Source organism: Chanos chanos, chromosome 2 (genome assembly GCF_902362185.1).
Source record: "Chanos chanos chromosome 2, fChaCha1.1, whole genome shotgun sequence".
Taxonomy (NCBI): domain Eukaryota; kingdom Metazoa; phylum Chordata; class Actinopteri; order Gonorynchiformes; family Chanidae; genus Chanos; species Chanos chanos.
Genome location: NC_044496.1, coordinates 42,760,149 through 42,776,873, shown reverse-complemented (window position 1 = coordinate 42,776,873; position 16,725 = coordinate 42,760,149). Strand labels below are relative to the sequence as shown.

The 16,725-nt window shown below is 38.2% G+C and overlaps 1 protein-coding gene across 1 annotated transcript in view; it reads left to right on the top strand.

Moving 5' to 3' along the window:
• si:zfos-2326c3.2 (mitogen-activated protein kinase kinase kinase kinase 4) overlaps nt 1-9,661 on the top strand; it is a 42,209-nt gene extending 32,548 nt beyond the window's left edge. Inside the window, exons 24-32 of the mRNA XM_030793355.1 lie at nt 1,384-1,498; nt 1,591-1,746; nt 1,952-2,095; nt 2,262-2,396; nt 3,396-3,496; nt 4,068-4,217; nt 7,028-7,187; nt 9,067-9,206; nt 9,423-9,661. Of these exons, the coding sequence (XP_030649215.1) occupies nt 1,384-1,498; nt 1,591-1,746; nt 1,952-2,095; nt 2,262-2,396; nt 3,396-3,496; nt 4,068-4,217; nt 7,028-7,187; nt 9,067-9,206; nt 9,423-9,506 (1,185 nt within the window). The 3' untranslated portion in view covers nt 9,507-9,661. The remainder of the gene's footprint in view (nt 1-1,383; nt 1,499-1,590; nt 1,747-1,951; nt 2,096-2,261; nt 2,397-3,395; nt 3,497-4,067; nt 4,218-7,027; nt 7,188-9,066; nt 9,207-9,422) is intronic.
• The last annotated feature ends 7,064 nt before the right edge of the window (nt 9,662-16,725 follow it).

Genomic DNA, 16,725 nt, shown 5'->3' with positions numbered 1-16,725 from the left:
TAACATCAATATAATTTGTTCGCCATGACAACAAGAGGAATAAATGCAAATGTCAAGACATTTTACTTGGGTTCTTCAAGAAAATGACACTAAAAAAAAAAACCCTTGAGCACCTGTTATTTTAAAGTTCTTCTTCTAGAAAATCAGTATAAGACAACTAAACCTGAGCAGCAGTTATGTTAAGGCTTCTCTCCATGACAATGAGTGGAAGAAATCCACACATTACTATCGTTTAGGGTTCTTCATCAATTGTAGTTTTGTCAGTGACACATTCTGTTTTCCTAAGTGACAGCAAAAACTGAAAACCTGGTGCAGCAGTGCTTTAGATGAGACAGGAAGGTCCTCAATATCAGGACTGTCCCAAGAGCATGCCATTCCAGAAGAAAAAGAAACACATGGCGCATGCAAATGTTGACTTGCCATACTGACCTTTTGTGTGGCTACATGGACATTCTCTTTATAAGAAGTTCCCACTTAAAGAAAGCTCGAGATTAGATCTGCTATTCATTAATGTTGACTCATATATTCCAGTATAATTTATATTATTTATGGTCTGAGTAATGACACCATGTGTTTTGTTGTTATGTAAAAAGATTCCCCAGTCAACATTGTCATCAAAGCTGTTGTAATCATCCGCTCAGTTAAAGCATGTGCTCACCGCATGATAAACATAGTGCCTGTTTTCTTGCATTGAGCAATGAAAAGAAAAAGAAATATGTATCAGCTCCAAAGGATCAAAACCATAAACAGCGCTCAATGTTCTCCTATACTAAGAATACATATTCCCTGTCATCACATTAGAAGAAAAAAAAAGGAATAAAAACTTCAAATATGAGTGTTGAGAGGTGAAAAAAATATCATTCTGTGAACCGAACCAAGAACTACAGTGCCATGGTTTTTGGTTTTGGGATGAAGCACCCTTATCATTAGGTTTTTCATCCACCGTATAACAGCTTGCCTCTGTCTCACTGTATTTCTCACCAGGATCTCCCTCAAGCCTGAAGTTTTTGTCATCATCAAAATCTTATTTGTTTACTTTTTTTATAAACTTTTTTAAAGACCTTTGTTAAGTGCAAAAAGACTTGGGCATATAGCTAGGTTCTACATAAATGTTAAGCATTAAACTTAAATACATGGATGTGCAGTGTACTGCAACTGCAGTTTGTTTGTACTATGAGAAGCGGTAAAGTCACCTGTCCTGACATGACTTTCGCTTCATGTAACCATATTAACAAAACAATTACTAAGCTTTATGAAAAAGGAAGTTCCTACAGAGGTTGCATTCTCAGAAAAAGAGACCATTTAAGTCCATTTAAATGGATTCATAACGGATGCTGTATTCAAGAGGGCGAGTGAATTTTGTGTCATTTGATGTGTTTTCAGATGAGCAGCCAGCAGGGAAAGAGCATCTCATCATCTTCCTCATCGTTCACTCCATTCATTGACCCTCGTCTACTTCAGATCTCTCCTCCTCAGAGTCCACAAAGCCAGAGTCCCAGTGAGTCACACACAAACACACACAAACGTGGTAATACTGCAACTCACACACAGTCAACCTCAATTTCTCACATCTACACTCTACCGTTACAGGCAGTGTCAAATCAGAGCCTTTTAGGCGAGAGAACCACAGGAAGGGTTCTGTGGTTAACGTAAACCCCACGAACATACGACCCCACAGTGACACACCAGAGATACGCAAGTACAAGAAGAAGTTCAATGCTGAGATACTCTGTGCTGGTTTATGGGGTGAGACACATTGTGTAATTTTTTTTAAATTTATATTAATTTATGTTTAAAAAGCTATAAGCCTTGTGTTGTGCTTGTGTAAATCTGGAAATATATTTTATGCTATAGTGACCATGTGATGCTGTATGAAAGCTGCTCAAGTTCATTTTTGTTTGGTGTTTGTGTGTGTGTGTGTGTGTGTGTGTGTGTGTGTGTGTGTGTTTAGGAGTGAATCTGTTAGTTGGCACAGAGAATGGCTTGTGGCTGCTGGATCGTAGTGGACAGGGCAAGGTCTACTCTCTTATCAGCCGCAGACGCTTCCAACAGATGGATGTGCTGGAGGGTCTCAATGTACTCATCACCATCTCAGGTGCACAATACATACACACGCACACGCACACCACACACACACACACACGCGCGCGCACGCACACCCACATGCACACACCCACATGCACACACCCACACACATGTGCACACAGACACATTCTCTCCTGTTACTGAATAGACCTGCTGGACTCATCTTTAATTGGCAGGTAAGAAGAACAAACTGAGGCTCTACTACCTGTCATGGCTGAGGAATAAGATCCTTCGGAATGACCCAGATGTGGAGAAAAGGCAGGGCTGGACCTCAGTCGGAGACCTAGAGGGCTGTGTTCACTACAAAGTGGGTGAGTCCAAGCTTGTTGTACGCAAGGTTCATTCAAAGTCTCAGAGCAGCTGGAGTATAGAAATGCATAGAGCCTGACCTGTAGTTGTCACTGAACTGGTCCATCAAAGAAAATCAAAACCCTTGACAAAACCCTCAAAAATTTTGTTGGTGTAGGTCATAATACTTCAGAGATTTATGAATTTATGCAATCCATGTTTTGGTTCTTGAAAGCTTTCCTATTTTTCCACAAGACCCATAGCAGTGTGTTTCATTTAGTTCAGCTGGAGGCCATTAACGATGACGAGAGTTACCAAACCCAAAATGGAGGATTTATCTTCTCCAAGACTGGCAGCTTTTTTTTTTTTTTTTAGTAAAACAGCTGTGTGTCAGCCCGCAGTCACAGGAGTGTGTCGTGCCTCTAGTGAGCGTTCATATCAAGTGCTGTGCTCAGCACATTTGCTCTTCTGCTTCCTTTAACTGTAACAAGGGTCATCACGCCAAGAGAGGCCCTCAAACCCAGGAAGGAAATTAGGTCATTGTAAGTCTGTGTGTTCAGTCAGCAGCATCCATTGTGTTTAAAGGTCTTTGAAAAGCAATAGCCACGGTAAAAGCTAGCGGTTTCCTGGTTAGTGAAACAAGTTTACAAAAGGATACTTCTGTCCAGCTGTGCGAACACATATCTCCAATGTTGCTACTTTTCCTTACTCAGAGATTACTAAAAAGATGACACAGATGAAATACATGTAAACAGTAGCAGTATTTAAAATTTTTGATTGTCTGAATGATTCGGCAGTCTACGAATTACATTTTACACTGACCTCTAAAATATTCTTTAAAGCAGTTCCTCTCTGACCAAGTCTGTTTATGATTATGTCATGATGTACTGTGAGACATTTAGGTTTCCTAATCGCATAAATATTCATAATATATTAAATACATGCTCAGAGATGTTTCAAAGGTGCACGCAGTCTGCTTGTTTTCACTGGTAGAGTAACTAACAGTTTTTGGGTGATTTCAGTTCGCTACGAAAAGATCAAGTTCCTGGTTATTGCCTTGAAGAATGCTGTGGAAGTCTATGCATGGGCCCCCAAGCCATACCATAAGTTCATGGCTTTTAAGGTAAGTACCATATTCGAATTCATCAGAGCTTGGGTTTCATTTACAGCTTCATCCTTCATCCTATATGGCTTTGTTCTCATTACAATATTTCTTTGTCTAGATACTGTTTCATCTAGAAAACTAGGCTGTTATAATAACAGACAAAGAGGGTTTGTCTCAATAAGGAGGTCACCTTGAAGACAGCGGCCCAGTTTTAAACTGTCCTTAGGGGCTTGCTCTAGTTCTTACTCATCTAGTTGCACTTTTTATATTCGAGCACCCTCTTCTCACTGTTCAGTCCCTGAATATTATCAGGCTCCATTAGAACATTTTACAGCATGAGCAAACAGTGTTTCTTATTGGAGTAGCAGCCAAAACCACATCTTAACCCTCTAATCAACAACTAACTGAAACTGACAAAGGCAAGACAAAACCTGTGGCATATTTAGTCATTTAGTACATATGACAGAGTATTATATGTTGTAATTCTATCTTTTAAGCGCTTAATTTATCAGGGTCATCTAAGCATTGAGGTCTTATGGAAGTTCATAAAAAACAGTCTTTTAAACATTGGGGGGGTTTTTGTACACAGTCATTCACTTCGCTGCCTCAGAGACCACTGTCAGTGGACCTGACTGTGGAGGACGGACAGAGGTTAAAAGTCATCTACGGTTCTCTGTCTGGATTTCATGCTATTGACGTGGACTCTGGAACACCCTATGATCTCTACTTGCCTACCCATGTAAGTTCCTCTATGCACATTCATATACAATACACATGTAAATATCCATATGGTACCCATTGTAGACTAAAATGATTTTCAAGGCACTCCACGAACTCCATGACCAGTCCATGGCTCTGATACAAACATGTACAATTACAGACTTGGACCAGTCACATACATGCATCAGCCACATATGTTTGAGCATTCAGGCTTGCATGTCTTCATGTAGCAATTGGAAAATGTACCAGCTCTTAGTCAATACGCTCTGTGAATCTCCTACCAGCATTTCGCCCACACTGCTGTACTGTGGTCCTCTGTACTGTGCTTGTGTGGGTGTCCACGTTTTACCTGATCTGATGAAAAAAATGTATTTCAATGTGGAGCTGATTCTGTATTCTGAAGTTACTTTAATTACTATATTTTAATATTTCTCAGTGTTTCACAACAAAATTCTGTACAGTTTCATTAGGACATAAATATTTTTTTTTTACCAACAATCAGAATATATATTTATTCATGTTGTCTGGAAAAAACTGTTTATTTCCTAAGCAAAACACACACCGTGGTCTTTGTTTTGCATGCAAAAAAGCGTCACGGGAGCCCCTTGTATCTTTTGAGAAGTCATATGCACTTTAAAGTTTTAGATCATTTTAAAATAAATGGGGAACGTAGGGATTCCGAAACCAGTCTTCTTCAACAGTTGCTATGGAGATAAGACCGGATATAACCGGTGTATAAGCAAACACAATCCTTATACGTCACATTCAGTTTCCATAGATGTGACTGTTGTGTATTATTTCTTATCTGTGCTCGAGTTATCAACCTTTTTGCTTTTTTGCACAAGCCTGTTTATGCTCAGCCCTAACACTTAGCCGCGCTGAGATTCCCATACGCCCACGAGCCTATAATGCATGCCAGGCTTTCTAAATGCTCCTCTCCTCAAGCCACCTACGGCTGTGCCACACTCTCCCAGCAATGACCCACACACTCTCACAGAGGTGTCCCACATAGCTCACACCGGTTCACCAGCTCCCAAATTTTATGTGTGTGTGTGTGTGCGTGTTTGTGTGTGTGTGTGTGCTAGTTTCAAAACCGTTCAGTATTCTAAAAATACCTCTCCCCAGCCTTAGCAGTCCTCCCAAAGCATGTGCCTGTCGAAATGACCTGTTATTCTGCCTTTTTTTTCTCATATCAAACTGTAGATATATTTAGCGAGAGTGCTTGCTGTGAGGGAGACAGAGAGAGAGTACTGGAGAGTACAGTCTATGCAGCAGTAGTTTTCATATCTTTCTTCACATTCCTGCTTGCTTTTTCAGTAGCTCTTACTTTAACTTTTCAGTGCTCTCTCTCTCTCTCTCTCTCTCTCTCTCTCTCACACACACACTCACACATTCATTCTCACATACACAGGCACACACATACACTAGCATACACTCTCATTCACTTCTCTTGCTGTTGTTTCTGTTTTCATTCACTCTTCCCCATACTCTCATTTTATTCAAAGACAAATGCATACATTCATATTTTATTTGTTAAACCATTTTCTTTCTTTTCTTCCTGTCTTCTCATTTACATATCTCCATACACCTTCACACATCTATTCTTTCTCTTCTGTACTCTTTTAAACACTATTATTCCTTCCTGTCTCTAACTTTCTGCTTTTCTGCATGCTCTCTTTATCACACGCATACACACATACAAGCACACGCACACACACTTTCTCCCACCTGCTCTCTGCCGCCGGTGCTCATGAGAATACCACGGCAGAGGATTAAGATTGCTCTGCGGCTTTGGATGCCTGTGTTGATGCTAAGGATTGTAGTGGCTCAGCAGGAGGATAGTACAGTGTGTCTGAAACAGTCTCTCAGCCAGGCAAGTACAGTCAAAAGAGTGTGTGTGTGTGTGTGCGCGTGGGAGAGGGGGGGTGAAAAAGCAAAGGTATAACTCACATTCTTTTGTTTTATCTGATTTAACTGTTTATAATCTTGTCAGGAATTGTTTTTCGTAGTGTATTATGTATTCAGAGTCCCCACCTAAGAGTCTTTACTTTCAGCCAGTATCAGAGAATCTTGTCAGGAGAGATGTTTCGTGTATCTTGCATAGAGATCTTCAGTCTAAAGTGTTATATCAGAAGTCAGTTGTTTGTGTACTGAGAGAGCTCTTCTGTAAGAGGCTATGTTTCTGTAAGTAGCACCCACACTGTACTTTTTCTGGTTGGAGTCTGTTACATAAGTGCTCATGTGTGACTCAAAAGCTGAAAAGTGGTTCAGCTCAAGTGTTGCTACGGCAATGAATCACTGGCACCTCAGAGGAGTGCACAGTGCCAGACTCTGATGTGCTCCAGTTCTGTACTGCAGCACAGGAATGTATTAGCAAGGGACTTAAAAACTGAGTTTTTGTTCATGAGAATGCAACCAAGATTTGACTTTGTTATGGACAGATTGATGCCTCTGTCCGCGCGCGCGCACGCGCGCGCGTGTGTGTGTGTGTGTGTGTGTGTGTGTGAGGGATCACCATATGTTTTTTTTTTGTTTGTTTGTTTTTTTTATGGTGTGTTTATGCAGTGAACTTTCACCCATGGTCGTGCTGAACAGCTTGTCTTATTTGTGAAACTACATTAGATCTGTATATACTTTTTCAAATGACCACAACAATTATTTTTCATTTGTTCACGTATTGCTGGTTTTATGAGTGCACACAACACACAAAAGGTCTCTAGAGTAATACTCATTACACCCTGTACAGACGCTTTGTATGTGACTGCGTACATATGCTTACTTGGCATCTGAATATCTTGTTATACTGAATGGTTATTTTGTGTGTCATAGATCCAGGGCCTCATCCGGCCTCATGCCATCATCATCCTGCCCAACAGTAATGGTATGGAGGTGCTGGTGTGCTATGAGGATGAGGGCGTTTATATCGACACCTACGGTCGCATCACCAAGGAGACAGTGCTGCAGTGGGGCGAGATGCCTACCTCTGTCGGTGAGTGTCAGTAGCCATGTCTAGCTTCATGGGAGAGAGCCCAGCACATGTGCATGTTATACATGTAGGTATATGCCATAGTGCATAGAATTGTGATATACAGCATCGCAGTACAAGAAAAAAGCCCTAGCAAAAACATAGTGTCAGGTACAGACCCTAACATAGACTTTACTAATGGCTACTGGATGACATTAGCAATAAAAATACCATGCCATTTCAGACTTTAATTAGACTTCTGAAAACATTTGAACAGTTCTGAACAATTTCCATTTTGAAATTTTTAGATATATATATCAGGACTCAAATCTTCATCAGTTGAACAGTAAAAGCAAGAGAACGGCTTTGTAAAATGTCATGCATCTTGTTTTCATGCTGATTTGAGGTCCATTTACAGCTGCAGCACTGTAGTCCATCCTGTGATTGAAGGACTTTTAACTGATGATTGATTGATCACTGTTGTTGCTTGGATAGTTTATCGGACTGGTTTGATGAATTAATTGAGGACTAATTTCCTTTTAGACATGCCACCACTGAGATGTCTTTAATCCCATGTTACTGAAAAACATCAAATTTTCAGTAAATTTCTCAGAAAAGATATTTCTCAGAAACTTCTGACTTTAAACTGATTATTGACAAAACCTCATTTTTCATTTTTTGCCATTTTGCAATAATTTGACCATCATAAGAATATGCTCTCATTTCAAATGGTCATATTGACTGTTATGTAAGTAATTTTCATTGAGCAGTTTCAGTTCAGAGTCCATTTAGATATTGATTTATCCATTTTGATTGGTTCATTGAGTTAATATGCGAAAATGTACTTGGTGAATTCTTCTACAAGAGCTTTAGGTCACTTGCTGTATTTGGCTGTAGCTGCAATGTTTCTGTGACACATCACAGCAGGATTGAAAATTGTGATGTTATAGCAATGAGCAGAATTTTGTAAAGGAAAGTCGTAAAACTGCTCTTATCTCGATCTGCCTTAATAAAAGTTAAGTGGTTGTTAAGACCAGGTTTCCATTTCCACCAAGAATCTGTCATCTTTCTTATTTTCCTGGAGACATTCTCTGTCTTAGAGATGTTTGGAGGGCTAAGCGTGCAACCTCACAGGATGTTGGTGCTATGGGGCTGCAAGTTTTCTCTTTTCCACTTCCTACTCTCTCATATTTGCCACTTCTTCATTCTGTCATTCTTGTCCTCCCTGTCATTTCGGTTGGCCTTTGAGAAGGGGAAGGGCCTTGGAGTCTGCCCATCTTCGTAGCTCTCTTGCAGATAATTGTCAGCTCTAAGCAAGTTTGTCTTTGAATTAGATTGATAGGTATCTCTCAGTATTTTCCTTTTAAAATGATGTTATGGCATATAATCACTTTAAAATCACATAATGGCATATGATCTTGATTTTAATTCTTCTTTAAAACATTCTTACTGTTCGACAGATTCTTATTTATGTGTGCTGTAGATTTAGCCGTAGGTGTAGTTCTGTCTCAGGCATACATGTTGTTTTTTCAGGCATGCACTGCAGGTGTGCTTGAAAGCATGAGTGATTAAAACATTAGAAAAGACCCTGTATATCAGCTACACCTGTGAGAACATTATCAAATTGATAATTGGGCAAATCATTCTGTGATTAACCTTGCTGTCCTTGTGTTGCCGTCTTTTGTTTTGTATTTGTCTCGGTTTTTCTGAGCAATCGCCATGCCTAGTGTCCTCAAAAGTCATTTGACATGGAGGTAACTCATCTTTGGACCAGTCCCTCCACCATATCCAATGGATAGACTTTGCTAATGAGAAATTGCTCATAAACATTTTTATCACCAAGGGATTGTTTAGTTTTCACTTGGCACTCACAGCACTGACTACATTTATGTGGTTTCCACAGCCTATCTCCAGTCAAACCAAGTCATGGGCTGGGGGGACAAAGCCATTGAACTGAGATCAGCGGAAACTGGCAATCTAGAGGGAGTCTTCATGCACAAAAAGGCACAGAAACTCAAGTTTCTATGTGAGAGAAACGACAAGGTAAGGAAATATCAGTTCTAACTAATAACATATTCTTCCTAGTTTACCTAAAACGCTGTTAATTTGAATATTTTAGTTGATTAGCTAGTCTCTGTCATACAAGGCATTTATTTTGGAAGGATGGTTAACTATACTTTCAAAATTCTTTGAGTATAAAATATTATTCATGTAATTTTTCAAAATAAATTAATTTTGCATTTTTGTATTTCTCTGCAGGTATTTTTTGCCTCTGTCCAATCAGGAGGCAGCAGTCAGATCTACTTCATGACACTGGGACAGAACTCTCTTTTCAACTGGTGATTTCTTGGACCAGAGGAAGATGTGAGATGTTCAGTTCATGACGTCCTTTTGAACAACTCCTAAAAGTCATAAATTTCTGCATTCAATTTCCCCTTATCTTGTAAAGAGTAGATACACCATGATACACCATACTTCAATTTATTATTTACATGATGAAGACCAAAGTGAAAAATGTATCATTTTAGAGTGAATAGTAGAGCTCAGTCCTTACAAAAAAACATTCTGGCTTTTTATTCTTTGATTAAAAATGTTTGCCTGTCTTTTTTTTTTTAGTTAAAAACTGTAGGCACAGAAGATAAAAGTCAAAATATCTTAAGTCAGAACAATGATATCTAGTTGTTGTTGTTAATTGTAATCAGCTGACATATTGATATTTTGTTTTAGCTACCTATGATACCTTTTAGTGGTATTTAATTTGCTATTTTGGTAAATCATTTGCCTTTGAAGGCTATTTAGCAACTGCTCATTTTTGTTTCTGCGTGCTTTGGACCGTTGTGGTGGAAAACGTGGGAGATTTGTGCCATCAGATTGACTTGGTATTGTTGGAAAGAGCATCTGAGTAGGTAGGGAGAGAACTGGACAAAATGAGACACAGGAAAGCTCCAGGTCAACTCTTCTTTGCCAGGAAGAGGCCTAGATCTTGCGGGTGGACAGCTGGACAGCAGTTATGGGTCCTTTTATGAGCTAATGGTTGACACTGATGAATGGAATTAGTATGTGTATGAAATTGCTAGGTAGGTATTTGAGTCTAGTGAATTGAATCTGGTTGCTTTTTAGGGGTTCAAGAGAGCAACAAGTATGTTATATTAAGGAAGAGATATGCGAGGTGTTATGTATTCAAAGCAAAGCAGGACTGTCGAAGTCTAAAGAAAAAAAGCTTGAAAGTGAAACAGAGTTTAGTGGTGTTGAAATGATAAATAACTCAGCATCAAACATTTCATATAGTTTTTATCCAGATTTTTTCTGACATTGTCCATCTCAACTAAAGCTTCTCACCTGAAGCTGCCATGTTAGCAAGTGTAAATGTGAGTTGAATTACATATTGATTTTGAATTGAGATTCGTTAATGTTTTGGGGAGGTGGGGGGGTTTGCATTTGTTTAAAAAATAATTTCAGTAAATTGTGTACATTTAGCTGTTAGCCTCAAAGGCAGATTACCATTCCTCACTTGCAAGAGACTTTTAGGGTGAGATAGTATTTGAATGGTTGTGGTGAATTCTAAGTGAAATATTCTTTTAGTTATTATATTCATTGTTTTAAGAATCTTTTGACTTATCAGCTATGCTACATCCTTAAATAGATATTGATCGTTTTTGTTTAGTGCGATAATATATATGATTACTCATACTGGACAGAGTATCACATGGAATTAAAAGCACAATGACTTGAATGAGTTGTTTAAGGTAACAAATGTACTGTTTGATGTCATAGTTGAGTTTCAGACTTGTGATACATGTATTGCTAATATGGTAATAGAGTACTGTGTTCTCTGAGAAAGTTCAGAGAAATAATCACAAAGCATTAACATATGATTACAGTCCTTGAAGTCGTAGATACCTCAGTGTTATCGTTTTAAACTTCCAAATTAATAGTGAAGGAGCTGAGCACTCAAAATGAACTCGCCTCTAATGTAACACATTCTATCTATATGAGTTCAGATGTAATAGCATTCTAAAATATCCATACAGGCAATGGTTAGTACTTCAACATTTTTCTGCAGATATTTTGTGTGTGTGTGTGTGTGTGTGTGTGTGTGTGTGTGTGTGTGTGTGTGTGTGTGTGTGTGTGTGTGTGTGGCTGAAATCATTACTGCAAAAGGAATAATTGAAAAATCATCCACATGAAGAAATAGTTTGTGAAGACTATTGTTTAGTCTAGATAACAGTCCTTATAGAACACATTCTGAAGATATTTGGGGAAATGTTGATCATCGCAAAATGAGACCATATGAATATACCTTGGAACTAGCTTTCTCTAAGCTTTCTCTGAGAGTTTACTGGGAAGAGGCAATTTATTGTATAATGTGTGCAGACACAGATGAAGTATTTTCAGCTGACCTCCAACAGTAGGTCTTTTTGTACATTAGTGGATGTACATATCATTTGCACTGTTTTATAGATATTTTATAATTACTTGTCATCTTGATGTACAGTAAATGAACTTCAAAAAAAGTACTTCTTTGCACTATGGCTTTTTTATTGATTGATGGATTGATTGTAAGACATTCATTGTTGTCCTAAATATAGTTTTTTTCATTCCATGGTAGGAGTCGATATCTATTCTGCATAGTTATAGCAGTCAAATGTAACTAGCTTGACAATATTTAAACAACATTTAAAAAACAAATATTTCGATTAAGGACTTATAAATTAGTTTCAAGTGTCATTTGTAATTTGTATTTTGATAGAATTAAAAATACATTTATGATTGGAACTCGTCACATGTTTTTAAAATTGTATTTTTTTTCCCTTATTGCATGTTGTCATTTTTCATTTTTGGTCTGTGTTCCCTTTTCCAAAGCATTATTCTATTGGCAATTTACAACGAACTGGAGAGAGCTACAAATTTCACTGCAAAAATGTGGATAGCACTGCACATGTTCATTTTAGTGATGCAGCTGGTTCTGTAAGAAGAATTAAAAACAAATAATAAATTGTATTTAAAAAAAAAACTTTCTAGCGGCCATATCTTGCCTGTTATGTGAGGTTGTTTTTATATTATTCAAAGTAGAAAAATGAATGAAAATTCAGAGTTACATTCATGGATTTACATTCTCAGGATTTTTCTTATAGTGGTCATTTCCCCTTTCAGATGTTAATTAAGACAGCACACTATTATCTGCTACTATTATCTTATCACTGTTAAGGAAGTATTCTTTCCTTATATTAAGGAAAGAATACTTTCAAATTACAAAGAATAACATTGCTCAATCTTTAAAATAAATCAAAAAGTCTTTGTAGACAACTGGCAGTTTCTCTTATCTTAGTAAAATGTTTTAAAAATCAATAATAGTCATACAAGTAGTTTTTGCATTGTTTCTAGTATTAAATATTATGTTTCTCCTTTCATAGAGTAAGTAATATGATATTACAATGTTAAGTAACAGTAGACTTTTTATGTAATATGACATGTATTATGGTGTGATTACCATAGTATGTGATTAATATACTGGTTATATGTCACCAGTGCTTGTTCCTGTCTGCCTGATACAAAGTTATATAACAAAGTCCTCAAAATTTTATTTCCTTATAACTATAACACATAAACCTCAGGGACCTCAGATCTTAAAAATGGTCCAATCAGTATCAACTTAGAATTGGGGAAAAGATTGTGCTCTATCTCTAGAACTGCATCTTTGCACTACAATGCAGAGGGAATCTACATCACCAAATCAAGTCATGGGCAAGGAATTGGAACCCAGTTAGGACTATAGGGAGTGATTATAATAATTATGGGGAGCAAATCTTTAAAAAAATTCAAACAATATGTTGTGTTTTTGCTAGGGGGCTGCAGCAGAGTAACTACGACGTAATTTCTTCAGGTTTACTGGTTCTAGTCCAAGATTGTCCTATTTTGGTTCAGAAAAATTTTTTTCAAAACAAATAATTGTAGAACTCCGAGATGGATAGAGCAATAGTCAGGTGCCACGGCATGTAACCTCCACCAGCCTATACACAAAGCCAAGAATGAGCAAACTGTAAATGGAATACTGGTGTGGGGACAGAAGTATTTTGACATCTCTGATGTGGACTTGTTCAAGCCACATCACACCTGAGCTTCCCAATACCTGTGTTAAAGAGGCAAAATGCATCTTCTCTGACTAAGTGTGACATCTGCCTGCTTTAATAACTGTTATACAGGTATAACACTGGAAGGGAAATTTTTAATTTTACCCTATCATGATCCAACTCAACACCACTGACTGCAGCTCCTTCCACATGCTATTCCAATGTGCGCTGTGGAGAGTGCCTGAGCTTGGTCTATATTTGAGTCGAGAGTTCTTTGGTTTGTCCCTTAACTGTGGAGTCAGCTGTGTCAGATCAAGACTCAGTAACCTGAGACAGAACTTGCACTCACTTCCTCAATTTACTCCCCCTCCTAGCTCCACACTTGCTCTGCAGTGAGACCACTGCCTCATTGCATCCCCCACCCCCCTCCGACCTCCATCCAGTTCCCTCAGTAGACGACAACTTGCCACTGAGGGGACCGATAAGGGTTCCCTGTGTCCTCCCTTTGAGCAGGGAAGAGTGTGACAAGGTGAGGAGACTTGTCCCAAGAACTTCCCATTGCCTCACTCACTCTTCACTCCATTGGGATTCTATTGACTTTTCAACTGAAAGGAGAAGCATCGGTAAGGTTCCTGCATTTGCATGGAATGGTGTGACGGAGGCTTTTGTTTTGTGACCTGAAAAAGCAATTAGATATGGGTGGTCAGGAGGTGATAACTTGGCAACCTCGAAGGAATCAGTTAATGTCATGGCAGCCATAAATATAACTAGGAGTTGTCTGAGATGTCACACTGGCTGATAAAGACAGATAATTAATCATCATTCCAAATATAAGATTTGACAAGAAGGACAAAATATTGGAATATTTCTCTAATATTTGATTGGATCAATTTATTCTGAATCTCTGAAAGTGTGAGAACTTCTGTTATGAGTTGAAATATTGTGGCTGCTTCAGATATTAGTTTAAATGTATCACTCAGACAGAAACAATTTTCCATCCAGGGTGGGGTTGGGGTTGCCGAGGAGGGCAACAGAGGGGGGCAGGAGGAGGGAGGGGGCAGCCTGTGGTGAAGACAGCATTGCTTTTCTTTCACAAGTGAAAGCTCCAATATATCAGTGTTTTCATCAACTTGATGGAATCGATGAAAGCCTCAATGTTCTCTCCAGCAGATGTGTTTGATTTTTGAATAATGTATCGAGTTGACAAGTATCGTATATGTTTTAACATGTTTTGGGTTGTTTTTTGTAATTTTAAACTGACATAAATATGTGCAGCCATGGAACTGTCACTGGATGCACTGGAAACTGGATGCAGTTTTATACAACCAGTTCTTACAATGAGCAGATTATGTCTGTTTGTGTCTACCACATTTTCAAAGAAAGTCTAAAATTCATTTACCACATGTTGGAACTAATAAGGTGTCTGCTCATGGACTCTCAAATCCTTTGTGATGGTTTCAGTATGTTGTTTCATAATCTTACAGGTTACAAAACAGTAGAAACATACCAGTTCAGTGGTTCAGTTCGAAAATGTGATTGAAAACTTGTGATTGGATGTATATACTGGCTAAATATACAAAGTATTCAATTCAGCAAACACTATATAACAAATATTTGAAAAGATGCATCGCCACATTCAAGATGACATTTTTCAATAGCTGTTGTAAACTGACATCTGAGTCAAAAAATGATGTTCACTTATATAAATTCTCATAATTAAGCAAGTGTGGTCAATATAAAATAGTACTAAATGTATAGCATATATACAAATATTTTACAAGAGCTTCCACTGATTGGCTGGCACTGATATAACAGTCTTTGTTTTGAACTTTATTGCAGCCTTATGGATTGAAAGTCTGGCAGGCTGTGGAAGACTTCTATAATAGTAGATTTATCCCTTCATTGTGCTGATGGCATGAGGTGTGTGGCTGGCAGTTGACTGGCTAGAATGTAGCCTTGTCCTGTTAGCCCTGCAAATCATGGAGCTCTCAATAGCGACATGCAGTCTGGAAAGAGTAAACTTGAGAACAGGGCCAAAGAAAAGTAGTCCTGCATTTAATTTTGTGCTGATGTTGTTTCTTTCTGTGTTGTTTGTTTGTTGATGATTACATTCTTACATAATAGCTCTGTTAGACCTCAATTAATGAAAGTATTTTCATGTTGCAAGTAATCTTAAGAAAATTGCTTATGAGGGTAAATATGAAGCAAGTCAGACTTCATATTTATTTTCTGAGAGTAAGCATAAAGGAGAAGGTCTAAAATATGGGTGAAAGTTGTTTGCTTCCTTAAGTTTGATCAGTAGTGAGATAAGTATTATCACTGGTACTGTCAATGTTTACACAGTTCCTGAATTTTTGTATGAAATCTTTGTTCTTTCCATTTAACAGTTGATAGCTTGTTGCTACTTTGTTGTGCAACTGAATCTACAGAGTATTTTTAAGAATTAACCATGAAATGTCAAGCCTCTTTTCAAAATATAAGATTATGCTTGGATTACAAAAACACTCTCTCCTTTAAATGTTCTCAAAGAAGTTTCAACTCCGGTGTAGGCTACAATAGGAAAACTTCAAAGAAGACAATGGCAACATTTAGAAGAACAGGGATGATTATGCAAATAAAGCCTCTATGAGGATTTGAAAGGCCACTTCACTGCAGCCAGTGACATTCCAGGCCAGAGGAGGGAAGATTGATCCTCCACCATGTGTTTCTAAATCGAACGCACAGGAGGCACAACAAAATTAGACCTTCCCAAAGCTCAGGTTTCCTCTGTCCCCGATTCTCTCTGCCTTAGCCCACTGGGCACGAAGGGGCTGATCACCAGCAAAGGACCAGAAACAGGATCCCCCTCCTTTGGTTAGACTTCGCTCCAGATGAAATCACCCAGGGTGTCAGAATCAGACATGTTTACAAGTCATGGACAAGAACCAACTGGAATGAATATATCATAGGATTAAATATGGCTGCATTTGATAAGTTGAGGATGAGTTTGTTGTTGCCCAAGAGGACTGTTGTCTCACTTTTTAACAGCATGTAAATAGCAGAGTGGACAGATTGAGGATAAATAACAGTTGAGGTTAATAGCACTCCATGGTAGATGAACAATTTCTTAAAGCCATTATCTGAGTTAATGTCATGCAGGTACTTATAAAGTTATCATCTAGCTTCCTCATTCACCAGAGTATACCCACTCTCCCAAGGAGTGAACAGTGTTGCATAGAAACCGGCTGAAGTATTGAATACTCACATGGTTATAAGATGAGAAACAGGAGACAATCATTCCCTTTCTTCAAGGGAAATATTAGCAGTAACTACAACAATATACAACCATATGAATAAATGTGAATTTTAATAAATAAATAAATTTGAGATGCTACACAGATATAAATGTTTTGATCTCTCTTTGAAAGAGGTCCAAATGTCAGCAAGTTCTTTCCTAACTCTGTGTCCTAAATATGTCTGAACACCAGTTGTTAGAAATCATGGTGGTTATC